Source organism: Python bivittatus, unplaced genomic scaffold (assembly GCF_059951505.1).
Source record: "Python bivittatus isolate LINGU-HERP-01145 unplaced genomic scaffold, Pbiv_v1 ctg000220_np1212, whole genome shotgun sequence".
Lineage (NCBI taxonomy): Eukaryota > Metazoa > Chordata > Lepidosauria > Squamata > Pythonidae > Python > Python bivittatus.
The window spans coordinates 30,116,890-30,144,883 of record NW_028277048.1 but is presented as its reverse complement, the minus strand read 5'-3'; the positions used below and the strand labels follow the sequence as shown (position 1 = coordinate 30,144,883).

Sequence of the window (27,994 nt, the reverse complement as noted above, 5' to 3'; positions counted from 1 at the left end):
AAAGTCTATTTTCATACTATCTATATATCTTCATGCAGGTGAACAAAAGATTGTTTCATGGGACAGCTGCCCCCACAGTCTGCGAATAAATGTACAAAGCCTGGTAGGAATCAAGGTTGAAAATTCCAGTTTTTAGATCAAGATTTGTTTAACATCTGTTGGAAAGCAAGGTAGGAGGATTGATTAATGAAAAAGGATTCTTTCCTATTGCTTTCAATAGAACAATCTCATATTGTAAAACTTTGGCCTCATATGCAGAGTTTTATCTGAATGTTTTCTCATGCTCATATATTTCTGATTCTGTTGAGGTGAACGCACATTTCTGTGGAGAATAGGACTGGGGAAACTAAAACTTGCTTTAAGCGCTCCCTCCTCCAAAGAACTTCACATTAGCTTTGCTCTACCTGGAAAATCATGGTCTATCTTTGCAAGCCATCAGCTGAGATCCTTAATGAGTGTTATACAGTATGTCTCTTCACTAGCAGCCAAACATTCAGGTGAGGTGAGTGAGGAAGACAGGGTGTGTGTGAGAGAGAAGCGGGTCAGACAGGAAATATTATTGGGGTGTTGGAAAAAGAGAGGTGGAGGTCCCATTCATTTTTAGCTGTGGTCCTGTCCATCACTTGTTCAGCCCAGCCCACCATTGACATTCAATGCAACTCCGCAACAGATTATTCTTGTAGAAATGTAACCCCTTAAGGAAAAAAAAAGCTCACTCTAGTCAATATAGTTTCAAATATGACAGGATGACTGAAGAATATATGTAGCATGGCTCCATGAAATGATGCTACGCTCAGTTAAGACACCCAAGTTAAATTCCCATTTAGCCACAAGGCTGCCTGGGTGACCTTAAACTGGCCACTCTGAAACTAAAATATCTCATAGGATACTTGTAAGTTTATAAGCTTTCCTGAGCTCATTTGAGGAAAGAGGGGGTGTAAATTCCAGTATTTAGTGAAAATTGATGCAGAGCACTGATAAAACTGCCCCTTCCCATTTATTTAAGGAAAGGGACATGTAGAGAGAATAAGCCAGGGGTTTGACTCCAACCTTATTTAAATAGGTTTTTTTTTTCCAAAGTATCCAAACTCCAAAATTAGATGTTATCTGTCTTAGGGATACTTCTTTTATTGACCAGGAATAATAATCATAATCATAATCATAATCATAATCATAATCATAATCATAATCATAATCATAATCATAATAATGATGACTCGATAGGTGAATAAAAATGCCAAATCCAGTCTAAACATCTGGCTGACTGTGCGACCAACAATAATAATAATAATTTACCCTGTTTCCACCCCCTCCCTGATTTTCCCCATGCAGTGAAAATCCCATAATCGCCCACCCTCCTACCATTGCATTGACTGGGTGGGGAGGGCAGAACTGTCACATCTCCAAGTTTTTCTGTTTCATCCTCTATTGATCAGAACTTACAGAAGGAGCCTCTGGGAATCCACGGAGATGGTAAAGCCAAGAAGAATAAAAGCTGACTCACAGGGGAAGGATTTGGGTAGGCAAAATAGGGAGGGAAAAATTGGAGCCAGGGAAGCTCAGTCTGGGTAGATGATGAATCCAGAGAACGTGCTGTACTTGTTAGTGTTTCCACCATGAACCTTCCCTCCATCCAGCTTGATGAAGACTTCATCACCTACATCCAGATGCAGGATCACACTGTTGCTGGCATAGTCGTAGTTCTGGTCAGCATCTTGTGCAATAGCACTGGCACGGACCTAGTGAAAAAAACAGAGGTTCGGTCTAGTCTGCTTTCAGAAACAATGACAATCCAGCAGTTGCGTAGAATCTCTAGTCTCCTGTCCCCAGGTGAGCTGAGGAGGAATGACAAAGGGCAAATGACAAAATGCATCCGTGGTATTACGATGCAAGTACTTGCAACTTACATAGTTGCAAGTACGAAAGGGTAGAGTTTGCACTGTGACTCACAACATGCTTTTTCATTGTGATGTCACTGTGGTCAGGAATGGATGCTTATGTGCTTGTCGTTAGGTTTTGAAGTGGATCTGGAGACCTGTCAAGGCTGTTCACTGCAAAGAAAACCTACAGGGTGAATCTATTTAATATAAGTAGCCCCTCACTGCTATTTCAACTTGTATTTGATTTGATCCCCAAATTTTTCTATTTTCTGCCAAAGCCAATTGTTCCAGGAACTTTCCTAGTTTATACCTTGAATATACCTTTCTCTGAGTCACATTTTCTTCACCTTTTAGTTGCTTAATGTGGTTCCTGCACGTTTACACTCCTGAGGATGCTAAAAGTTTTGTGCATGTCATAGGTAGTGGTGGAGTTCAAAATTAAAATCTTGTCCACCAAGAAAATGTAAGTTCTATGCCCGATATACCATTTTCATAGTTTTCCTCCGTAGAGCATATTGGTTAATTTCCCAGTCAAGACAGGAATTCATCCTATCATTTCCTGACCTTAGTAAATTTGCCTGTAAGTATATCTTTGTTTTCTGGGATTTCATCAAGGGCTGTGTGTACAGTTTCATATATGAGTGTACATGTATGTATGTATGCCATGTGTGTGTGCACATGCACCCATCTATGCAAGCCAAAAAATTTTCAAAATAAAAATTCATAGGAAGATATATTTGTATAGGATATGGAATAGAACAATATGGAATGAGGTAACTTTTCTGGAGAGGTAGATGTAGGTTTGGGGGGGTGTTTACTCCCAACTCTGGCCAGTCATTTTGAAAAGGTTCAGCTTAATGTCCAGAGGCTTAACTCTCTTCCTTCTAAACTCTTGTCTATAATTACGTCTCTTTATCCTAATTTAATTCTCTTTATCCTAACACAATGCACCAGGCACCTACCCTTTGAAAATTATCAGCACCATTATCCTGCAGTCAGTGTAGCATAATCTCTATCAGGATTGTCCAACTTGAGGCCCCAAGACTACAGGTGGTACCCCAAAAAAACTCACTACAGCAGATCCTGTCTCTATGTTGCCACCAAATTGTAATTGTTAAACTGAGAAGAAATTTCACTCAGTTCACTCTAAATTAAGTCAAATGTGTTGTCCTGCTTTCAAACTGAGTAGGTAAACTAGATCAGGAAACCAACTCCACAGGAAGGCTAGAATTACTTTTATTGAGATTGTCTATAATGACAGAATCTTGCAAGTCTGATTGTGCTGTACTCCTCCCCCTTCTTATACATCAGTGAATTAGGGAGGTGTCTGCCAAAGCGGCTTCTGAATGTTATCTTGTTTCTCAGGACTTAAAAAATGTTTCAACCCCTTTTGGCTAGGTAATGGTTATTATATATTTCCATCAAGGTCATCTTCCTTATTGTCTGCATCTACCCAGGCCACTTCTGACCTTCCTGCTTTCTTTGGTGCAGCCCCAGATACTCCATACAAGGGCCAAAAACGGATGGCTCTCGGTCCCAGACAAGTAGTCTACTTTTCATCCCAGTATCCCACATAAGTACCTTCCAAACAGGTTGGGATTACAATTCCCAGAATTCCCTAGCAGCACAACCAATGTTTTTGACACTTCAGGCAGCTGTCACCTCCATCCCATCTGGAGGACATCAGCTTAGAGAAAGCTGCTCTAAAGAAAGAATGCTATCTATACAAAACATGTGCTTTCCGTTCTCTGTAGGAGCTGTAAACTCAGGAACTGGGTCCTCTGGATCCTGAAAACTGAATCCATTATGAAAAGAGAGCACGTTTGCTACATTTCTTGTCACTCTGGAGAGCCAAGAAGAAATGCCATTCACTGTGCACTCAACCACTTTTCTGCCTTCTGAGATGTCATGAACACTCAGTGCCCCGTCTCTTACAGTGTATCTTCCCGGCACTATGGGCTAAGATACTTCAGGGAACCAGCAAGCATTAACACCAGCATGTTCAGGAAGATTAAGTTCAGGAATCAAATTCTGTACTCGTGCAATGTGATCATACACCCACGTAACAAATACAGCTCGGAGCATACCAGACAGTTATTAATCTTTGAGAAGCACAAGATAATTGTAGATTGACAATGGATGGCAGCGGTGGCTCGCTGAGGAGAGCTGAGGCCAGAGTAGCTGCCTATACATCCTAACTGGGCATTAACTCAAAGCCCTATTTCTCATCCAATCAAACTTCTAAGGGATATAATTTCTGGAGCTTCCTCTGTGTGCTGCCTTTCCAGATAGCATCATTTCTGGAACACCTGCCCATTAACTGATTCACACAAGGATTGTTCTAATGTGCATAGACATCTGAGCCTGTGCATTTAAAAATAAATTCCATTGATAGGACTCCACGAGCATCAGCTCACCTGCCTGTGTGGGTACCTGCTTTGGAGCTGACAGAGAAGATAAAGTTTCTCCAATTGGAGCCTTTAAGTGAAAATAACATTCTGGCATTTAATTTGGTTGTGCTACAAGGCATATTTGGTAAGAATGCATTTGTCCAAAAGTGTTGAGTACCTGAGGCTGGCTTACTCCTTGCTACCTTTTTCCTCCTCCCACATAATATGTTATACTGTCTTGATTGTTATAAACCCATCCCAGTGAGAGCAACTGGTTGACTGTAGTTGCTCTTAAAAACTGACTTCTGTTTTGTTGTTATGAAAACCATCTGGACATGACTGTGTAGTCACCAGAAATTGAGCCTGACCTGAAGGTGTCCCTACTTTTACTTAGTAGCTCCAAGGATGGCTGCTGCCTCCTCAAATGCAGATTTCCTTCAGGAGAAAAGGTTTATGAGCTGAGTTCCCTCACTCTGTGAATCATCTCACTAGATTCTGAGAGCTGTAGATAAAATACAGATTATAGTTGCAGATGAGCGTGATGCAGATGAGTGTGACCGAAGAAAGAAGACAAAAGCCATAACATTTGCACCAGCTAGGAAGCCTTCCTTTGAATGAAAGTTGGATCTGCTTAGGGGTCCACAAGGTAAGAGAGACAGAAGTATGAGCTAGGACAGGGCCATAATTCTATCTTCTACTGTTGAATTCCATGAAAGACCAGATGTCTTGCAGTTCTGTGAAACAGCTACTATCTGGTCACTGTCCTCAAATAACAAGGCTGGGCTTACAGATTATGCTGTCACAATTTTGTGAAACTTGGTTTCTTGAATAAAGCATGATTGACTGGGTTGGTACAACATGCAGAATTAAAACCAAAGAAACTACATTAGGGTTGAGCGTGTAGTGGGAACCCTCTCCAGGAGTTTTCTAGTATTGTTATATAGTCCTCCATCATAGTGTGGGAGTGGATTAAGGTGATATGAGTGAGTGGGTGAGTAAGCAGGTGGAGGGCTGCCAACTCAAATATTGTTCTTCAGTCTTTGGTGTTTGCACTCCTGCATGGTATGGGAAAAAAACGGAAGTCCTACTTACTAACTCTAACAATAAGAAGGTGGGGCAATGTGTGAATGTGTGCGTGTGGCTCAAAACTGGAAGATATTAGTCCCCAGTTAATCCTGTTGGATGCTTGGATGCTTCTGGATAGATAACTTCTAGTGTTATCATTCAAAGGATGATGACACATTACTCTTTTTCCACCCTCTGATAGCATATATTGTGTAGCAAGGGGAAAAAAAGGGGGAAGACATAGAGGAAAGCACACGTGGGTTATAAGCGGAATGTGAAATCTGACTTTTCCCTCCTTCCCTTTTATAAATCCCATGAATGAAGCATGGTTGCTACACAATAAAAGCCTGTTTTGCAAGCAACCCTGGGGCTGTACTGAAGCCACAACACCTATTTCTGGATGTGCAATTTAGTTGCAGGGAGTGTAGGCATAGCTAATGGAGCTGAATGATGAATAATCCCATGGCTCTCAGATTTTTCCCTACCACAGAATATTCTGTACTTGAAGTGCACTGTGACAGCCAGAGCTCATTGTTAACGGGAGTTTTGTATTAATATGCCTATTCTTGCAGTTGACTTGCTCTTCCTGAACCTTCACTTCTAATATAGCTCTTGTCTTATAACCCAATATATAAATAGATGGATAACAAGGTTTGCTTGAGTGAAAAGAGCTCAAGTTAGGATAACTCCTATTTTGAAAAATGATAGAAATGTACAAATGCTGGGGTGTGGAGTGGGGAATGGTAGTCTCATCTTCAGATTATTCTTTCATCGTCTACAGATGAAGTGTTATTCCCCTATTTTATATGCAAGGTGACAGGAATGATAGACATATGACTGGAATGATAGAGATATAATAGCTAAAAGTGTGTTTAATTGTTGTATGCCACCCAGAGTCACTTTGTGCGAGATGGGTGGCTATATAAATGTGATAGATAGATAGATAGATAGATAGATAGATAGATAGATAGATAGATAGATAGATAGGAAGGAAGGAAGGAAGGAAGGAAGGAAGGAAGGAAGGAAGGAAGGAGAAAGAAAGAAAGAAAGAAAGAAAGAAAGAAAGAAAGAAAGAAAGAAAGAAAGAAAGAAAGAAAGAAAGAAAGACACAGCTTTTAGCTTCTGCTAGGGAGAAGCAGTTGCTTTGAGTGATGCTGTCCTTCACCCAAAGAACACTTCTGCACCAGTATTTTTACATCTAAATTCTCAGAAGCAGCTTTGCATCAGTCTGTGACTGTCTGCACTATAACCCCATAGCACTCTCTCCGAGTCAGGCAGCATGCAAGTCCAAATAACCATAACAATAATACCATGGATGTGGACTCTCCCCTCAGCCCATCCTACCTCCCAAGGTTGCTGCTCTGGGGAAAAAAATAGGAGGGAGTGCTATGTACAGCATGTTACCTGGAGCTCTTAGAGGAAAGGTGGGTTATAAACCTAACAAAGAAACATTTTTTTAAAACAAATCTGTTCAATGGATTTAAAAAAACAAAACAAAACCAAAGCAGTCACATTACTGTGAGATGAGCTGCAAACCTGCTCCTTCTAGTGAGGAATGCTGTTTTAATTTGGGGCCATTGACAGTTGGATTCCCATTTTTTACATACTGTGTTGTCTTTCCTGTGGAGGGTTGGATTATTCCTATTTATACTGTTTACCTTATTTGTTTTAATCTGAATTATACGGATAACATTTGGATGCTGCTCGATTGGCTTCGACTGGAAGGGCTCATGCGCCTTGTCAAATCAATGGATCAAAATAAGACTTGCCTCTTGGCTCACTCCAAACAATAGTGAATGGATGGTATGGTGTATGGGAAGGGAGCGAACCCAGGAGCTGGGAGGCAGGAGAGTACCCTCAGCGGAGACGTGCTGGCTCCGTGCGCCAACTGTTTTGCTGCAAAACCATCCTTTTGCAGTGACTTTTCTTGCGCCTCGACAGAGCTAGAAGCTCCTCTGCCCGCAGAGGCTCTGGCAGGTGATCACGTGAGCACTGAGCCAATCCAGAAGCAGCACACCTGTCATGCGCGGAAGGCTCCCAAGCCTGCCCTTGAGCCGTGAGGCTGCTGACGGGGGATTGCGTGTTGGTTGTCACGTGACTTAATGAGTTGTCCATGTAGTCACCAGGAGTCAACACTGACTTGAAGGCCAAAAAAAAAAAAAAGAGGTAAGCTTGAGAGTCTGCAAGTTTGGATTTCCATTTCCATTCTCTGCATCTACTGCATTATTGGGATTAACAATCAAGGGACCTGTTGTGAGGCTGTGGGCCTGGGGTGTGGTGGCTGAAAAGCAAAGCTTAGAAATAGATTGGAAGCCAGTCAGACGAATTCTCCCCCAGGCGTCTCAGGGCTGAGAGGTACTGCACAGGGTCCAAAGGGATCTGCTTCCCTCAAGACCACCTTGAAAAGGGTTTTCCAGGGCCCAGGTCTGCACTGGTAATAAAAAGTGGAGATTTTTAGTATGCTAGTATATACTCTAACAAAGAACTTGTATTGGGAGCTCCCCACCCCACCCCATCCCCAAGTTGCTTTGCCCAAGGCCCCAACAATTCTTAACCTAGCCCTACCCAAGGATGTCACTGTGGCTCAGATTCCAAAGACTTCCCCATTGATGCTGACAATGTCACTTGATTCTCCGAGCCTAATGTTTCTATTAGCATTGCCAGAAATGTACTATACAGGGTGGACATGCCAGCTTCAAAAAAAAAGAAAAAGAAAAAAAAAGATGGGCACAGATCTGACAGCAAAAATGGCACTGTCTGGAAACCAATATATAAATATTTTACCACCCCCCAGATATTCTTTCCAGGTTTCAGATTGGCCATTATTGAACAAAAAATCTTCAAACAGAGGATTCTCCGAGCCTAATGTTTCTATTAGCATTGCCAGAAATGTACTATACAGGGTGGACATGCCAACTTCTACAAAAAAGAAAAAAAGAGATGTTTTTATAGCCAGAATAGATCATTTTCTTATATTACATTTTCCCTTTCTACAGATACCACGGAATTGGGAGAGAAAAATAGAGAGAAATACTATGAAGAAACTGAACAAGCCCAGTTTTTAGTAGCTTGTAAACTGCTAGGCAGGCTGTTCAGTCATGTTTCTCCCTTCCCTTGCTTTGTTATTACATTGTATGAAATGTAATTAGTGCATGCTATGTTAATTCTGCTTAATTAAATTAATTTGCATTGTTAATCATTTCAGCAACAGAACATATGCTACTTTTCAATTCTTCCACACCTCTGTTAAAAACACAACTGAAGGTGTCATCCAGAAGAGATCTGAATTGCTACTTGCTCCCTTTTTAATCATTGTTGGAATCCCTGTGATTTGCTGCTGAATAGAGATATTGGTATCTATATAATCAAGTGTGTGTGTGTGTGTGTGCACGCGTGCCTTTGAGTCCGTCTTGCACTATACTATTATCTGCTTAGAAATACAGAGGGCAATGAACTTTGCCTTTGTTTTCTATGTAGTCATGCAAGGATATTAAGCCAGACACTTTTCTCAGTATTTAAATATGAAGTATCTTCCTGACTAAATAATTTAACATGGGAAGCAAAAGCATAATTCAGCTCAGTTTGAAGATTTTCTACTTCCATTGATTTTTATAGAAAATTAAATGTCAGGCAAACACTCTGCCCTTGAAGTTAACATCCTGGTTAACATTCAATTGTCTGAGTTAATATCTAAACCTCAGTTGCTGGATTTATATTATATACTGTACTTAGGTGTAACCAAACAAAATGCATTATTAAATAGTGCAAGAGTAGGCCACCTTTTTGTGTGCATGGGCCACAGTTTTAGAAATTTTTAACTTCCAAGTAATGCAGGGCACATCTGAAATTGTATGTTTTTTTTTTTAGTTTTGGCCTAAAGAATCTATCTTGCCTGGCCCAGAATCAGATATTTACCTTCGAATTTTAGCAGCGGCTTTAGTGCACTGTGTGAATCCAGTCAGTAAGAAATAACATTGTTTAATTTACAAACCAATACAATGCAGATTTACTCAAGCATACAGTTTCTTAAATAAGAGTAGCTCTTTACACTTATGAGTATATTTAGGATGACACTTAATTATGCCTTGATTGGCTGTCCAACTTAGTTGATGTTCACAAATGTCCATAATTGCCACAATAATTTTAGAAAGCTTCATCTCAAGAGACAGTTTTTTTTTCGACATTCAAATAGATGCTTGCATTTCATAGTCATCAAGTGTTTAGTTTTTATGTATAGATTTAAATATACATACTACTGTATATACATATTCATCATACTATTATCTTTGCAAGATTATGCAAAATGTAGAAAAGGCACTCCATTCACTCCATACCTTTCTATCCTTCCAAACCATTGATGCTTCCACCATATTCATACACCTCTTTATACATTGCCTTCAGTTATTTAAACTTCTCACTTCTCTCTTTTTGAGTGTCTCATCAACTCCATCCAACCATGACTCTCTTGACCCATTCACTCTTCCTTTATATATTTGTTTTGCAACTGGACCCTTATTCACTCTCTGTTACACCAAACCACATCAACACACTTCTTTACCTAGTCACTCACTTTTGTATTCAACCCACTTTAATTCAGCACCTATTCATTTTGACTTTGAGTTCTTCTTAGTTTACCACACCCTTCTTAAGTAACCTGTTTTTAGTGCCTCCAACTTACTCTTATGTCTCTTCTGACAGTCCCAAATTTCATTTCTAAATAGCAAAGTTGGCAAAAGCATGCAATTATACACAGGCATTTTTGTTTATTTCAACAAACATGAATTTTTTGCAACAAACCTCATACTACCTTTCTACCAGCCTTTCTACAGCTTTTGCACATCTTAAACTTGATTCATCTAACTTCCTGTTTTCAGTAGATAGTCTACTAAACTATACAAATGTGCTTTCTTGCACTAACTTTTCACCATGTATGTATAGTGTGCAATTTTTAATTCCATTTTCCCTGTCAAAGCAACTGTTTTGGTTTTCGATAACAAATTGCTTGTTGCATCATACAGAATATCTAACATTCACTGCAAACCATTAAAGTTCTCAGCCAACAGCACAGCGTTGCCTCACACAAAAGTATACCTATATTCAAATTCCCAATCAACACACTTCTAGCCTCACCATAAACATTCCCTATGCAGTTATCCATAAATACATTAAACATGAAATACATTTACATATATGTTTTAATTATTGATTAGGTTTTTGGGGTTAATCGCAGTGAGACCTTGGAAATGATGGCAATATATAAATGTACTTAATAATTCTTCACTTTGTTAAACACTTTCTCTAGATCAACAAAGATCAAATAAATTTTCTTTGTCACATCCATGGGTTTCTCAGTAACCTACTCAAGAATAAAAATCTAGCCTATATATTCACTGCCCAGTATAAAGCTAGACTTCACTTCTCACATTTTGCTGTTTTGCTGAAAAAGATAGATAAATGTAATAAAGGTATCCAAGCATGCTCTTGTTATTAGAAGTAACACAAATACTTCATTATTGAAAGGCTATTTTTTTATAAACAGACAAAACAAGATTTTGAAGACTGTTTGTGATAGACATGCAAATTTGGTGTGATTTGGGATGCATTTAAGACATAAATCTGTGGTTTTATGATTGACTATGCTTGACAGAGAAGAGAAAAAAAGCTAAATGAGAATATTTGGAAAATAAAATTCAACAGCTTCTGAGTACATATGCAAGACAACCTACGCTAGAATTATACAAAGCTTATTAACACCTTCTGTATTCTTTTAATCAGAATTCTCCCAAATGGCTTTCCAGGCATAATTACAAACTAATTTCCCAAAGTTTTTGTATTCACTCCATCTTTCCCATTGGTAGAAGGGAATAAAGGCATTCTTCTGATCCAGTAATTTAAACATGTGAACTCATATCAGACTCCATTTTTAATCACTGGTCTTTTTAGGCAAAGGACATTTTATAACTGATTGCTTAAAAACCAGTTTTAAAATAAACATGATTAATCACGGATTGTCATCTGTTGTGGCAAGAAAAAAAAAGATTTTTCTCCCTAAGCTAAAAGACACAGCAAGGTTACTTTAAGTTAACTACCTGCGGGCCTACTCCCACCTCCATAGGAACTTCTGAACCCCCTACATAGGATGAACTAGACAAACTCTGCCCAAGAGAATAAGTAGACCCAAACTGGACATCTGAGCTCAAGGCAGCAATGTGATAGGTAACATTTCACTCCTAGGGTACTCCATCACTGAACTCAAGGTACAAGCGGAGGAACAAAGATACAGTACTACTTCAGTGAAAGATAATTTAATTACAATACATTAACCAATCCAATCTGTTACCAAAGAGTTGAACAGGAACAATGAGACCTTAATTTGTTTTTGTATGTATGGGCCTTCAAGTCAGTGTTGACTGCCTGGACTATCCCTGCAATTTTCTTGGCAAGATTTTCAGAAGGGATTTGCCATTGCTTCTTCCTGGGGCTGAGAGAGAGTGACTGGCCCGAGGTCAGTCGGGCTGGCCCAGCTGGCTTTGTCCTAATGCAGGACTAAAACAGTCTCCTGACTTCTATCCTGGTGCCTTCACCACCACACCAAACTGGCTCTCTTTTAACCCATTATATTTATATAATTCAGCTTCCATCCTTATTTGTGAGAACTTCCCCTTTAGCTCAACTACTGTGTAAACCTGTTAACTTCCCATCTTGTTTTTCCCCCATCCCTTCCTTCTCTTTAACTCACTGTTCTGTATTTAAACTCCTGTAATAGTGAATCCACTCTATGCATCTGAGAAAGCGAGCTGCTATTCATTAATAAACCACCTTAATACAGTTGGTTACTCTCAAAAGTGCTTTCAGATTTTATGTTTATCCTGAAACCTCTATGCCTAATACACACATCACCCAGGGCTATTTAAAAAAATACAGAAAAAGATTCTTTTATCTTCAAGGAACCACTAAAGTGAATTAGAAGCAAACTAGCCTGTGGTCAGAGATCAGAAGTTTTAGTTCTTCATCAGAACCCCAAAGTGTGGGAAATGATTTGAAATGGCTCTAAAGGACTTTTTTCTGGATGTAGGATTGCCTCCTTCCTGCCACCAAATAATTTACACAATACATGCCAAGATTTCCTTGTTATTTTGTCTGTGTACTGCCCTCCACAAAGAATAACCTTAACATTTTTGGGAATGTAAATAGTTCCAGATCACTCGGACATCTCAGCCTTTTTCTTGCTCCAAATGTGGTAGCATTGAAAAAAAAATGGTACTTTTCAGAGGCAGCAGTGGACTGGTGTGGGTGACCAATATTCTGAGATTATTTTTTACCCACGAAAGGAATATATGCATGATCCTGATTCTAAAACTCTCATGTGCTAGTCATCCTAAACGAGTCAGCTCACAGCAGGGAAGCAGATATTCATGCGCGAATGGTACTTCTCTAAAGTAACTCTCAGAACATTTTCTAGCCCTGCAAATGGGTTAAAACGTGGCGAGACTTTGTTTAAAGTTCTCTGCATCAGTCTGCCTTTGGAGGAACTGGATTTCATTTTCTTGCTGTACCACTAATGCCCGGATTCACCTTGGGCAGTTTAATCCCACAGTGCACTTAATGCTACAGGTTTCGGAGAAACCAAGAGATGCATCTACATACCCAGCTTCAGTGCATGCATCTAGGGCAGATATATCAATGATGTGAGAAGCTCAGACGCTATAGTGACAGTGTCCAGGTAATAAATCTCTTGGATAGACAGATCAAAAGAGGCCAGCATCAGGCTTTGCCAAACAAATCTCTGACAATAGAGTGAGCTCTTACATGGATCAAGCTGTCACCAGGGGAGATGAAAGCCTGCCTATACCAGCAAAGGAGGGATAAACTTGCCATGTGGAGCTTATGCCTGAGCCATCAACACAGGGCAGTGGCCATGGGGCCAAAGGCAGGGTTTAGTGGGGAATCGGCCCTATCTGAGGTTGCTGGTTCAATGTGGGCTCAAGATATTTGCTTTCTCTCTCCTTTGTAGAAAAGTCCATGAAAACTCTACCATCAAAGATATCTCTTATTTATTTTTTCCTGACTCCAATAATTACTGGCATGCTGCTCTCAATAAAACAGCCAGTAATGGAGCTTGAACTCCCGAAATTAAAAACAGGTAGAGTAAGTCTGGAGGGTTTTAAAACTGTTGTCATTTACTGTGGCATATATGGTAGTTGCCTTGGAAATAATACTATACCCAGATTATATGTTTGGAAAGGGGTCTCTCTGTTGAGTGATTCAACTTATTTCTTGTGGATCAAATGCAGATGAGTGGAAGTCAAACACCCAGTTCTATTGTGGCGTGGAAGTGTATTGCACACTGTATGCCCATTTTGGGAACAGCAACATGTCATTCCCGAAATATGTGTGAAAATGCATAGAATTAACAACACAGACAAGCAAAAGATCACATGCATTACTCCCTGACACTAACATCCAATTAATTAAAAAACAATTAATTAAAATAACAACGTATTGCTCTCTTGCTTAACTCTTCCTACGTTTCCCTTCCATTCTCCTGCTGACTCTCCTGCTTCTCTCTTCTTTTTTTTAGTAAAGCACCATGCACGTGGATGGTGCCAAATAAATAAATTACTAATTGCAGTAATTCACCCTATGAGCTAATCCCTTAATTAACAACTGTGGTAATGCATTACACACTTGCCACAAGAGGTAGAGAGACAAAGGATGCTGTAAGAAAGCCATTCCAGACCACTGACCACCTCCAAACCAGCATTTCAGCTAACCTAGAGGAAATTCCAAAAAATCTTAAGTAGAAGACTTAAATGGATTTCCTTGGTTAATTAGTCTTTCAGAGCCAATGAGGAAATTGGGTGAATGGACATGTAGCAAATGGAAAATAGACATTTAACTGTATCATCTTCATAAAGCAGAACTCACAGCTTTAACAGTCCTGTTGCCCCAGCTGCTTTTTTTGCTGACGTAATACTGTATTATCTTTTTCACTTGAAGATACCTGTAACTTTTATCCCTAATGGTTATTCCAATAGCCTTGCTTTCCTCACAACTGTCACTCTTTCAGCCGCCAGAGGTGAATTCCACTAAGAATGAAGAAAGGAGGTTTACAGGGGATGCAAGTGGAAGCTGCAATAAAATGTTGCAATATATTCTTACCTCCAAACAAGCTTCTTTTCTAGATACTAGCTGCCAGCCAGCCAGCCAGCCATGCACATCCCTTATCCTAGAGAGCCATTCCATCTTCTTCCTTCCAGGTATTAGATTTTTCTTTTTCCCAGACCCTCAACTTTCTGTGGCACTGAGCACACTCACTGTCAGAGGGTGCCTTGGTTTTTGTTTCTCAGGGGCTTTGTTGTGGATTTCATTCCCCTCAGCACCCAGTGCCTGGGTTTGCTGTTAGAGGGAATGATTGCAGATGACCGCTAGGGTGAGCAGGGCTGCAAAAAGTGAGATACTTCATAGGAGACTCATTTCAATCTTACCCTTGTCTGGACTCTGTTGGAAACTGTGGCATGCACTGCTTTGCTGTAGAGCAGTGTTTTTCAACCTTGGCAACTTTAAGATGGGTGGACTTCAACTCCCAGAATTCATGCTGGCTGGGGAATTCTGGGAGCTGAAGTCCATACATCTTAAAGTTGCCAAGGTTGAGAAACATTGCAGTAGAGGGAGAGGTGGAAAGGCTCTGTGCTGAGCACGACACAAGAATGAGTGCCTACGGACAATAGTAGAGGAGGGAATAGAGGAAGGAAAGGCAGAATGAGATTGGAAGCTGTAGGTTTGGAGTGGTAGGAAAGCTGATGGGAGGACCTGCTTTGAGGCTGGTTAGAGAGGGGAAAAAAAAATCTAAGGATGGTATTGGGCCACTATAGGCAACTTCAGCTCCTGATCTCTGAAAAGGAAAAACAACAACAACATTCTCTGATCTAGTACTCACTGGGATGGCAGATTTGTGCAGTGAGTCCTTATATTAATTTATATGGCCTGGGAAAAAGGGTTTCATGTAGCTGAAGGCTCCTCCAGTAAAGCAAATAAACAGTTTAACATCTCGTAAGGGTCAGAAGGAGCCCCTATTCAAATACTTTCCACAGGGGGTAGGGAACTGTACACAGAAAAATGGCTTAAAAAAAAAAGTGGATATGGAGAAATGTGGAGAAGTGTTGGTGTAGGCTTTCATGGCTGGCATCAATGAAGCAGTGATGAGCTTTCCAGCTGAATGGCCCTGGTCTGGTTTTATTTTGATCTGACACCACAAAGCAGCCCACTCTGCCTCTGAAGAGGCCAGCCACCAGCTACTGGCGAAACATCAGGCCAAAATAAAACTAGACCACGGCCATTCAGCCTGAAAGCTCATGGAGAAGTATTCCCTGGCCATCCCAGGAGACAGTATCGCCGGACCTCTGCCCAGGGCCCACCGTAAGGAGAGTTTTCTGCCCCCATGGCTGCTTTTCATGCACCATCACTTGTTTTTCTCCATTCTCCAATGAATGACTGGAGTGATCATGAGGAGCAGTCACCATTGCCAGCTCATTCACATGCTGTTTTCTGGGCTGCGGTGAGGACTGGACTTGGGGACAGGGGGATTTGGGGGTGATAGGTGAGATGAAGAGGGGGCCACTGACTTACTTGGCAAAGTGATTCAGCTAAGTGCTACATTTCAACTAATGTGAGGTTGTGTGAAGATTCTGGGCCTGGTATTTGATCTGAGATGGTCTGTTCACATTTGGCAGTCATTGCTGGATGATCAAGCAACACCTGAACCATCAAAACAACCCTTTTGATATGACACATTTATTGACTATGCTTTCTCCTGGATAGAGTTGATAGATGGAGGCATTGGAAATGCTTCTGCTGTTTACTGGTGACATAATGATCTCTGCAACTGTCACCTTTGTTTGTTTGTTAGTTTATTTATTTTACAATAAATAATTCCAAAGGACTCTGGGTGGCATACAACATCAAAACCAAAAGGGGGAAAAATAAAATTTGTGGTAGTTCAGCCAAGTGTAACCATCATTATGGCCTGGCTGAGTATGATTTCCCACTTTGCTTCTTCAGAAGATCGAATTACAAATAGAATATAAATAAACATTTGTATTTATACATGTTTATGAATACTGTAAATACATAAAATTTATTTATCTAAATAAATGTTGCAATATATTCACTTGGGTTCCTGTTGGCCAACGTCCTCCACAATGCATTTATGAAAGGAATGGGATGAATGTTTATACAGTGGGAGTGCCTGATCTGTAAGCAATGCAGAGAAAACACGCCACAGCAGTGAGATTGTGGCCCTGTATCATCTATATGGCTGACACAAGGCTTACAATGTACCAGTGAGTAACCTTTAGGTAAAAGGTTTCTGCATTAAGCTGCAAAGCTTAATTTCTCAATTTCTGCATTAAACTGCAAAACAATAAAGTGGGCCATTCTTTTCCTGCTCTTCTTTTCTACCTGTTTCAAAATATTCTATGGCTAGCTGAGCATGGCCAGTCCTTATTACACTGGGTATTGATTTGTTTTTTTCTTCCTATGTTTTCAGTTAAAAATGCTTTTTTAAACGTCCTCAAATCTCTATTTTCCCCTTCCTTCACCCATCCAAGCAGATTAATATTTTTCTACCTGTATAGTGTCTATTTTGGATACAATCTTGTATTTTCCATTGGAGGGAATTTAAGAATGCATATGCATCTTCCTTGGTCAATCAAAAGAAAAGTACAGAAAAAAAATGGAAAGCTAAACAGAATCACTCCTGGCTAGTATTTGGATGGGGAGACAACCAGGAAGGACAAAGGCTATAAGCTAGACTGGGAAGTCAAAAACACATCCTGGAAGGGGGCAATGGAAAACCGCTTGTGTGTTGTTGTCAGGAACATAAAGGGTTCCATAAAGTCACCAGGAGTTAAGCCCAACTTGATAGGCGTTTTACCTTTGTTAATAATTATTTTAAGATGCATCAGGAAAAGCTGATGTGCATGTGGCCATGGATGAAACATGTCAAAATGGCAATTGTATGCCAAAGGGTGGAGAAAGGAAAAGGAGGAAAGCATGTGCGGAAAGAGGAGGGCCAAGATTGACAGAACATTACTTCCTTAATAGAAAACTGCAGTGATAAATACTGATAGAAATAGAATCAAAATAGGACAACTGAGAATCAGAGGGAGGGAGATGCCAACATTTGGTTATTTAAACAAGGTACGGAAAGCTTGCAGAACATGGCTTCTGGAATTTTTTCTAGCCCTTTTATCAGCAGCAGTCATAGGAGGCTTCTGAATTTCTTCTGGATAATGAAATAACATATTGTGTCAGTGGGTGCTTTCTTTTTACCGGCTAATCAGGGCAGGCATATATATGTTGCATCTGTGTATGTGTGTGTTTCTGCTCTTCTCTTGCATGTGTTTGGGTGCAAGTGCTTTAGAAACACAGGGTGGGCTACATCTTTGCACATGGGTCATGTGATTAGGAGGGACGGAGGCTTAGAATGGAGGATGCGGCAATATTCCAAGCCCCTCCCCAATTCCTGTCCCACAGGGAGGCATTGGGAAAGGCTTTTAATTTTTTTCCCCCTGAACCCCTATCCAGAGTCTGCCCATTTTTGAACGGAAGCTTTCATTTGCTAGCTCCTCTCACCATACCCTAGTCCCATTGTGTTCTGTTTTTGGAGAACGATCCTGCTGACAGACAGCTAGAGAAACAGTCAGAGTTTTTCCACAATTTCTTTCCAACGTTCCAGTCATTGGAAGGACTAAAAAGAGACAAAGGAGAACTGAGCTACAGAATGTTGGCTGAAAATGAAATTGGAAAGTGAAGCAAGTGAGAGTACAATGGAATGGCCTCTAGTACTGTATTGCCCTCCTATGGGAAGATGAGAATATATCACACATTTTGTTGCAAGTCCCACTTGTCCAGTATGCTTTTTGTACAAGGTGATTTACTATGCCAATGAGATTTTGTAGGAGTACATACAGTAGTGTAGAGGTCAGTTGTAACAAATTAATGTTGTTAAAAGAAGTGAAAATGGCTGTGTGTAGGGGCATTTTGCCCACTTTTGAGAGTTGGGTACATCAGGAAAAAGCTAAAGTTATGTGCAGTGAGAATCAGGTCCTGAAGAAGTGGGTGTGGTAAAACAAGGAGAGGGGTCAGGAATAGACACTCTGAGTCCACATTCAGCCCATAGTCATTCCCTGGGTGAATGTAGACTGAATACAAAAATGACCAATTCTAAAGAAGTGTGTTGAGGTCATAGGGGATACGGATTGAATTGCAAAACAAATCTAGGAAGAGAGAGTGAATGGATCAAGAGGAAGGGAGGGTTGTGTTTAGATGGAGGCGAGCTCCTCAAAAAGAAAGGTAAAAAGTTTAAAGAACAAAAGACATTATCTGAAGTGAAGGTTTGCAAGGAGAGAAAGGCATGGTGAGATACAGTGAACAGCACCTCTGTAGTTAGATTTATTTCCCTCTCATCGCCTTCCTTTATTGTGTTCTGCCAACTGTTCTCCCCCTTTTCCTGCCTAGTGCTTAGAATTGCTTACTCTGAAGAGAATAATGGGTGGGTTATACGGATGGAGGTCTCTCTGCCCGCTCTGGTTGGTCTCCAAGAGTGGAAAAGCCAAGGTGGCCGGGCTGTTTCTCCAGTTCCAACACCCAAACTGAACGTGCTGCTGGATCGGCTGCCCTGGAGCGGCTTCTCTGCCCAGAGGAGCACCCGCATCGTGGGAGGTGATCCGATGATTTTGAAACAGTGCAGAGATACTACAGCAGAAGACACTCTCCGCGAGGGTGCAATTCCTGCCCAGTAAGGCCGAAGCGTGAGGCCTACTTCCAGGCTTGGAGGAGTAGCGCCCTCTGTGGATCTGCTGGAGTTTTCCTGCGTGGCTGCCTGCCCACGGAGCGGAGCTGCTAAGCTAGGATAAACTGACAAGATCGCAGCCTGAGTTGGCGGGACCGCCTTCGATGAGGGTGTTTATGACAGTGTATCTGAGAATAACACGGCCCTGGGAAGGCAGATGTGTTTTGAAAATGACTCTGGAGAGAAGTTGGAAGGAATTGCTGTCTGTCGATGAACTGACCATAATTCCTCCAACGTTTGCCCAGGCAGGCTGAGTGAAGGCTGAAGGTATGGGTGTGCTCCTGAGGGCAGGTTTCAATTAGAATTTAGACATTTTGGGATGGGGGGGAGAAGGGGGAGAGTGAAATATAAGAGCTAATAGGAAGAGGCTTTGCATCCTCCATTTGCTGATGGACAGTGGGGCTCGGTACTTAACGATGGATCAGATTCCAGCATTTGCATTAAAGGACAATTCAGAGGGGGGAGGGAGAGAAAGCGGGGTGAATAAATCCAGTATTTTCTTTCTCGCATATAAATTAGAAATCAACACTTAAACAGTGAAACCCTTTGAAACCCCAGTGCTGGGGATTGGACTGACTCTTGAAAAAATAGAACTGAAGCCTACATCTGTGGGGGGGTGGGGGTGGGACAAGGCCTGGCGTTGCAAAGATGTGATGATAGTAAACTACGAGGAGTGGCTATGGGAAGCCAGGAATTTGAAAATGTTTTGTATGGTCTTCCAGGAGAACTATTAACTTGACAAAGGCTCCAGTGACTTGAACTGCTGCTCTTGCTGTATCACAGTTTCTGAATCTCTATTTTTAATTTTATTTTATTGGCCTAGGAAGCAAATTTAGGATCTTGTTGAAATATGTGCCATTATGAAAAAATGTCTTCTCATTGACAATTTGAAAGCATATACCATCATTGATCAGAAGTGCTGTTCCAAAACTAAGAATCATAGAGTTCAATCTTTACGTATCATTCAATAACAGGTACCATTTAATATGAATTTTGGCATAATGCAGACAATAATTTGTTTGCACCGTATTGCTGTTTCTAGAAAACTTTTCCATGGCCAGCTGTTTTAACAGTTCTCCTATTCAGCCTCCCAGCAAGTGAATGTCATACAAGCTTAATTGTGAACGAATTTCATTCATACAAGCTTAATTTTCTATGCTGAAACCTAAGTCTATCTCCCCTGCATCTCAAAGATGGACACTCCTAATAAGAGATCGCAGTTGTGGTGATAAATTGCAAAGTTTATCCCTACACTACATGGAGGGAGATGATGTTTTGTAGCAGACTGAGTGTTGGACCTGGACCATAAATAGAGCGAGTTTCAAATCTCTGCACAGCAATAAAAGTCACTGGATAATAGACCTCATTATATATTTTGCATGGTAATTATGGGGACAAATGTGGTAGATATTCCCTATATGCCATCCTGAGCTTTGAGCCAAAGGGTGGAATATGGTGATACTAAATAAAAATGGGGCTGCCAGCTTCCCTGTGCCTGCAACTTCTCTATTTTTCTGTGCTTTAATACCTGCAGAAGAGGAATCAAAACCAGTGGTGCTTTTCCTGACACAAACACACTAAAACAATACAGTGGTGAGTTGGCTTCTCCTGTTGAACTAGTGTCCCAAGACCTGAAAAGCACAGAAACTCATTAAAAAAAAAAGGTAGTGGCCGTAATTACTTCCCATTTCCAACTGGACATGCAGTGTCTCTAAGACTACCTCATCTGCTCCCTTGTGCAATTTTCTTTGTAGCTTTCCCTTTTCAAGTGTAAGAAATCCTTCCTACAAAATGGTGCTTGAGTGGCAGCTGACTCTTCATTGTTTACTCACACCGTGGACACAGCTGTGCCAGCCAGTAACTCCCATGACTCTGACCAGGGACCTACTCCAAAGGGCTAATTCTCCACAGCCTGTCTAATCCTCATCTCCCCTCCGCCACAGATGTCAGTCGGTTTAGATACTTCTGTAGTGGAACGGAGTGTATGTGTCTGTGTGAATCTGAGCGGCTGGTGCGTCAGACCCTGCCAACCCTATGGAGGCATGCTGGTTCTCTGGAAGTGAATGGCGTGTTGTTCCCTGAACCCTGATCAATAAAATCTGGTTTGGGGTTGCAGGAAACTCCTGCACTGGAAATAAAATTGGGGTGGAGTAGGGTGGTAAGTTAAGCCAGGATGGTGCGCCATTATTTATTTGCTTGTTTATTAGATCTGTATCTCATTTTTATACATAGCCCCCTCCTCCAATTCTTCCCCAACAACAACAACCTTGTGAGGTAGGTTGGCTTAGAGACAGTAAGTCACCCAGTGAGCTTCTCCAGCTGAGCATGGAGCAAAACCTCGATCTCTCCTGTGCCAGTCCAACTCGTTAACAATGATACTGTACTGGCTGACTTGTTTGTCCTCTGAGGTAAACCCAAGGAAAATGTTCATCTAGTCGTGTGCAGAAGGCTCAGACTTGGCCACTCCATATATCTGGAATTAGGAAGAAGCCTTTGCCGGCTGGAGGTGATACATAAGCCATAATACTCCCTTGAGTAGCTTGATTGAAGCCACACCTAGCACTGCCCTATTACTAGTAAGTCTCATATTTGAGCTATTGTAGAAGCAATTCTTGAATGATAAGTGAGGCTGAGAAGAAAAGAAAACTAAACTAAACCCAACCTCCTCAAAGCCCAGGGACAGAAGCCAAGAATATGTCCCTGCCTTGTGGGATTTGGGACTGACAAATGATGAATATTGAGAGTGATTGGCCAAGGAGGGCACAAGCCAGTCTGATCTACTTGGGAACGCTCCAGGTTCTCACTCCAAGAGAGGTGCGCTGTGCGTCTGCCAGCGAGCTGAACCCTGCCAAGACGGAATAGCTGAAACGAGACTGAGATGCGGGGGGAGCTGTTTGTGCATTTTGACTCCTACCAAAGGGGCTGGCATTTTGAATCAGCTCCCCAAAATGCCTCTAAATATCCTCTTGGTCTTCTTTCTGTGCATCTGTTTTACAGCCTACACATTCGCTGTTACAGTACAGAAAGCTGTTAAAGGTGAAGGAAAAGAAAAAGGGCCCAGCGAGATGTATGGAGGGTGGAAATAAGTTGTTTTAATTCTGATTTTCAGTAGTTTCTGAAGTCTCATGCTGTATCAAACCATTGTTCAGCTTAGATCACTTCTGGCTGTATGGCTTTTCAGATCCTGCTGGAGATGTCAGCAAGGCAGGTGAGTTTTTCTACAAGTAAAGCATATGTGCCCACCCCACCATACATGCCCACCTCACCACTGAGCTTATGGCATTTCCAAGACATTTCTCCCAGAATTGAGAAATGCCTTCTGAATGTGGAAGAATTTGCCCCCCTAACTCCAGAGTTTAGGGTCTGGAAGTTACAACTGGGGAATGGTGAATGGAAAAGGTTTTGTATCTAGGTATAAAACCAGAATTCTGGGGAATTGTTATATTCCCCCAGCCTTTGGTGCTACATCCTGAGGAATCCATTCTGTTTATGCCCTGATTAATTGTGCATTAAGAATGCGATAGAATGCCATTAAACTCGGAGACTTAGAAAGATTAAGTGCTAAAGATTTTGTTTGTGTGTTATAGGATCCTGCTTTCTATGTGTGTGTGAGCTTTTAAACCTCCTCCTCCTCCTCCTTATTTATCTGTAGGGTTAGTGTTGGGTTTATAGGCCACACATAGATTTCTATTTTGATTCCTTGGTTAAAAACAAAAAAGTATGGGCCATACATTGAAGAGAAAAGGAGGAGCTGTGTGGAACAGGATGCTCTTTTGGGCAGGGAGTGAAAGTAAGAACATGGCTACTGCTCACCCCTGATCTCAATTGACAGGAGATATTTTGGTCTTAAAACTTTTATTTTTTAAAAAAGCCCCTTCCTGACAAATTGACTGCAAACAGGTCTCAGGAGGCGAATTGACTGAACCAATATTACCAGGTGCCCTGTCAGTTTTTATCCTTCCCGCTATTTATTATTTAATAAACAGGCAATTGTTCCTCTTCACCAGGCACAAATTGTGAAGGTGTCGAAATTTAAAAATCTCTCTGGGGGGAAAAAATTAACCCTCCCATCGCTGCTTTCAATTTTCTGTTACAATCTATGCTGCTGTTGGAGAAGGGGGAAAAATCTTTATTTCAAGTTAGGAGGGGGGCTGGGAAGAAAGAGAAGAAAAAAAAAAGAACAGAAAACCTCACGAAGCATCAATCACTTGGGGAAGAGGGCAAGGCAGCAAGTGATCCAGCCTGGCGTAAATTCTGATCAATAGAGCCAACTGCCATTTTACTACCTGGGAGGGAAAGGCTCCAAATTTAAGCTTGGGAGCCCTTCTGCCTTGTAAATATTGCTGGTAATTAACTGATTTTGGGGGGGATGGACAAATAAGTGATAACCATGATAATAACATTAACATTATTGAGCGCCAGTATGAAATCGACTGTGTTCTACATTTCTAAAAAAAAAAATTGAATTGGAATTAAAGAACACAGCGAAGAGCAAGTTGGGACTGTCCCAGATATATTTATGCGGCAAGGAAAGTAGGAGGAGGCTCGGTTTGCTACCACATGCAAACCTGCCTGGGCATGCACTCATTTTTGGGGGCAGTGTGAGGAACTGGACACAAGTAAGCTGTTTTAATTTGTGTGTCTGTCCAGGAGAATGGATAGAACTTGCTTTTCGTGAGTGTCCTCCAAACTACAGAGGAACTGTCTTAGCTCCACTGAGTCCCCCTCCGCCTGCTATTAGAGATGTCCCTGGGTCTTTACTTCACACGTTGTGGGTTGAGGACGTATGCATCACACGTCCACTGTCTAGATTGAAGTGACTCAGCCTGTAGCACCTGAGGTGGTCTTTGCTGTTTCTAATCCACATTCTGCATGCACTTAATTCAGAAGGCACAAACTAGCCCCCCATCTAGCGTGACGTTAGCTTCAGCTTTCAATCTAATTTTTTTACAAGGAAAGCAAAAAGAAAAAGGAAAAGAAGACACAGAACAATAGAAACAGATGCCAATTGAACAGAAGAATTCTATCTGGCTGTTAAAAGATGTTTGTTGTTTGTGCCTATTCACTAAGTAACAAATTATTTTTATGTGTTAAGTCTCCCAAACCCTTTTGCTGAAACTCCCTGTTAGCACATGTAAATATGTTTATTGATTTGGTGAAGGGAGATGACAAGACTCCTTCTCCTGAGATGTTGCTTTCATTAGTTCAGGTGGCTTGCGGAGGGATAAAGGAATGAATTTTTAAATTTCAGATCGATGACTTCTTTCTCTTTAATAAATGGAAAGAGTTGGAAATGAGACTCTCTAATTTAACCTAATCAATGTAATAATTTGGTGCCCTAGGTAGATTAAAAAAAACTTTAAACATTTTACTCACAGTTAATTCTCCTATTCTTATGGTCCCAAGTTTTGGAATTCATGAAAAGCCATTCAATAAAAAAAGAATTAACTTTAAAAATAAATAACTTTTTAAAAGCCCAAGTTGCTTGTAAACTTTCTATCCACCTGAAGCTTCAGGCAGGCAGCTAATAAATACAGAGAAGAGGTAGAGGTCATATAAACTAGTTTATTGAAAACTAGCTAAAAGAAGGGCAAAAAGGAGCAATGGATTTTGATGGATGGAAAAATGCTTAGATAGAGGGAAATAAAACAATATAACATGCAAGAAGATATTGAAGCAATATTGCTCTGCATTTGGCGTTTAGTTGGCTAAAAAAATACCAAACCCTCCTTTTCTTTTCAGATCCATAACTCTGAGGTGTAACAATATTTTAGGTTCAATCTCAATGATATATTCTGATAATTGACAGATTTTATATCATCATTATCTCAAGATGGGGATGAAATTATTAATAAGTTTTGTTATTAATGAGTTTTTATACAACTATGTGTACATATAAGTGTGTGTGCTATTGAACTGGAAAGTGAGAAAATAATAAATATATAAACTTATTAATCTTTGCATACCTGTATGGTTTACTACCAAAACCCGAAGTAAAGCTAGATTGTGAGACATAGTTCAATATGCACAGACTATTTTATTTTTCCCTGCAATTCAGCATAGCTATTTTTTAGCTACCTGCATATATCATTCAGAATATATGTGTATGATAATTATTAGCATTTAAAGTTTATATGCTTTGATGTATTCAGTATAATACTGACTGATGGTATCTCTTCAATAATAAAACAATGGGATATTGAAGAATACATATTAGACATTTATTACACTGTACTAAAGTGAATACCTTTATCACGTAGGTGAATACTTCTATCATTCATTTTTTTAAATATGAAGATGTACTGTGGCAATTTGTATAAGTGATTAATACATTTGCATGCTACAAGTACATTATATATGTATAATTTATCTAACATACATTTTGTGTATGTAGGCACAACCATTTTAATAAATACCTCAATCTGCGTGCAGGGCATGGATATTACCATTTTATTAAAATAAACTCATTCTTCTGTGACTGGAAGAAAACAATTATGTTATTGTTTTGATTGTTTTACGAACTGTTTCATAAGGTCAGTTCATTCAGTTTTTGAAAATCAGATAGACTCTATTTCCTCTCCTTTCAACTGTAAACCCTATTCATTAATGAGAGATACCTATTTGGGAGAATATACATTTGTGTGTTGCCCTAACAGCTGGTTGCATTGTTATGCAAAGTTTTGATTTCAGATTTTACTACTGTATCAAGTAGCAGAAGGTATTTCTTTAATTATGGCACGTTGAACTGAAGTTTCACAGTAGATTAATATAAGCAATATTTTAAAAGAAAATAGAACCCCTTTCCAGGCTATGTAGAGATAAGTGTAGGCAGAACAAATACAGTATAAACTGTGAATCCCTTTTCAGCTGGTTTTGATCCAAATGATCTGAGAATCACACCGTCCTGTATGAGAATGCAAATTGTTTTCTTAATCGTATATTGCTTTACATTTTGTTATATTTTGAAATATTTCTTTCCTTAAAAAAGAAACAAAAGCACCATTTAGGATGGAGAACAGGAGAGAAAGGTTGAATTCAAAGGTAATTTCCAATTTAAGAATGTTTAGTCAATTGACAGCAACACTGAACTGCAAATCCAGAGATTTTCATAGTGGGAGAATCTCTGTTAAATGAAAAATACCAGAAATATATTTTATTTGTTAAGCTTTATTCTTTTTCCTCTGAAAATTCTTAATATTAGAACCAATGACCATTTATAAAGACAACTTATTTTAAATACTGCATAGTATTTCTAGTGAATCTTTATAGAGCTTTATAATACTATATTGTTCTATTATTTTAGATAATTAAAATGAATGAGAATTAATGTGCAGAGGAATGAAAATTTTAACTAAAAGTACTCTGAAGTTAGAAGAAATAATCCCCTCTTCTAACTTTTTGTGAGAGTCCTTAGGGACACTAAAAATTACTCATTTGGGCTGCAAATTTCTACAATGCAATATTATAGACATACATAGCACAATCCTGAGATATGAGATGGATTGTGCCCCAAATAGTTAGTTGTGAAGTTACTGCACTTAAAGTAAATTCAGTTTTGACTCAGTTTTGAGAACAGGTGCAAGGTATTCATGATCAAGAAATAGGGCAAAGGTGAATGTTAGATTGGGAGGAGTTAGGGTTTAAAAGAGGAGGAGCTTCTAAAGGTCACTGTGGTTAATTGTTGAAATGGGAGAGGTCATAAATTTGAACAGGTAGAATGAAGAGCAGGTAGGCATGATAGGGTACACCAATCAGGATTGTAAGTAAAATGAGAAAGGGATATAGAAGAAATTAATTGGCAAGAGACAGAGGTAACAGAGAAGGAACTCAGACAGATTTATATACAGAAACAAAGAGAAAGGTAAAGCAGGAGAGGATGACTGTGGAAAGGAAAGACTTTTGGGATAAGAGAGAGCATTGCTTTACCTGCCCGTTCTTCATCAGGTCTGCCCACATGCTGGTACCATCACCACCACGCATGAGCACATGGTAGGTAAAGAAGTAGATGCCAGGTAGAGGGCAGGTGAACTTGCCACTTGATGGTTCATAGTAGTTTCCCACATTAGTCACCACATCATCAAAACGAAGGATCTCATACCCTTCGTGTGGTTTCCGCAATCCTGCATAAAAGGCAATTTTAGGGCTGTAGAAAGATGGGATATAACCTCCAGGACCTGGACCAGGTGGGCCCGGGGGACCTGGTCTCCCTGGCTCTCCGGCTGGACCTCGGGGCCCAGGTGGCCCTGGAGGCCCTGGTGGCCCACGGATTCCAGATTTGGCCTTCCTCCCTGGGTCTCCTTTCCCTCCAGACACATAAGGCGGTGGTGAGATGAGAGCCAGTTCTTGGCTTGCCTCTGCTGAAGCTGCCCCGTGGGTCTGGGGAGTGTACGGGTCACAGACCATGCGACAGCTGCCCAACATCTCATAGTGCGAGGTGGTTTTGGAGCTGTGCACCAGCAAGGGGATAGCTACTAAGAGTATCAGCACCATGGCCACCCCAATGGCGGCCCCGATGACCCTTTTTTTGCGGCTCAGCCTGGAGGCGGCCAGGGTTAAAAAATCGTCTTCGCTTTTGGAGGTAATGATGGAAGTTTCTCTGGAGTCAAAAACCACGCGGATGGAGGCTTCCCCTGAAGTGTCCCTTGAGTGATGCTCTCCTCCGATGTCCTGTCCTTGACAAGGAAGCACTGTTTTCCTTACAAGGCAAACTCCGTCCCAAGTTGTGCAGCTCTGCTTCTTCGTCTGCCTTTCCTTCACCAGAGAAATGCTCTCTTTTACAGGAATCACTTTGTCTCGCTCCTACT

General features: G+C 40.6%; 1 protein-coding gene and 1 long non-coding RNA gene across 2 annotated transcripts; one reads left to right on the top strand and one right to left on the bottom strand.

Moving 5' to 3' along the window:
- Positions 1–1,500: 1,500 nt before the first annotated feature.
- Positions 1,501–27,701, bottom strand: C1QL4 (complement C1q like 4). The gene is made up of 2 exons (XM_007426223.2): positions 27,117–27,701; positions 1,501–1,739 (listed from the first exon to the last, which is right to left on the bottom strand). Exons 1-2 carry the CDS (start codon positions 27,678–27,680, stop codon positions 1,560–1,562), a joined length of 744 nt encoding a protein of 247 aa, XP_007426285.1. The 5' UTR covers positions 27,681–27,701; the 3' UTR covers positions 1,501–1,559.
- On the top strand, positions 7,367–8,534 carry LOC148216315 (uncharacterized). The gene is made up of 2 exons (XR_015795718.1): positions 7,367–7,501; positions 8,332–8,534. It is a non-coding gene; the product is annotated as an uncharacterized LOC148216315 (long non-coding RNA).
- Positions 27,702–27,994: the final 293 nt, after the last annotated feature.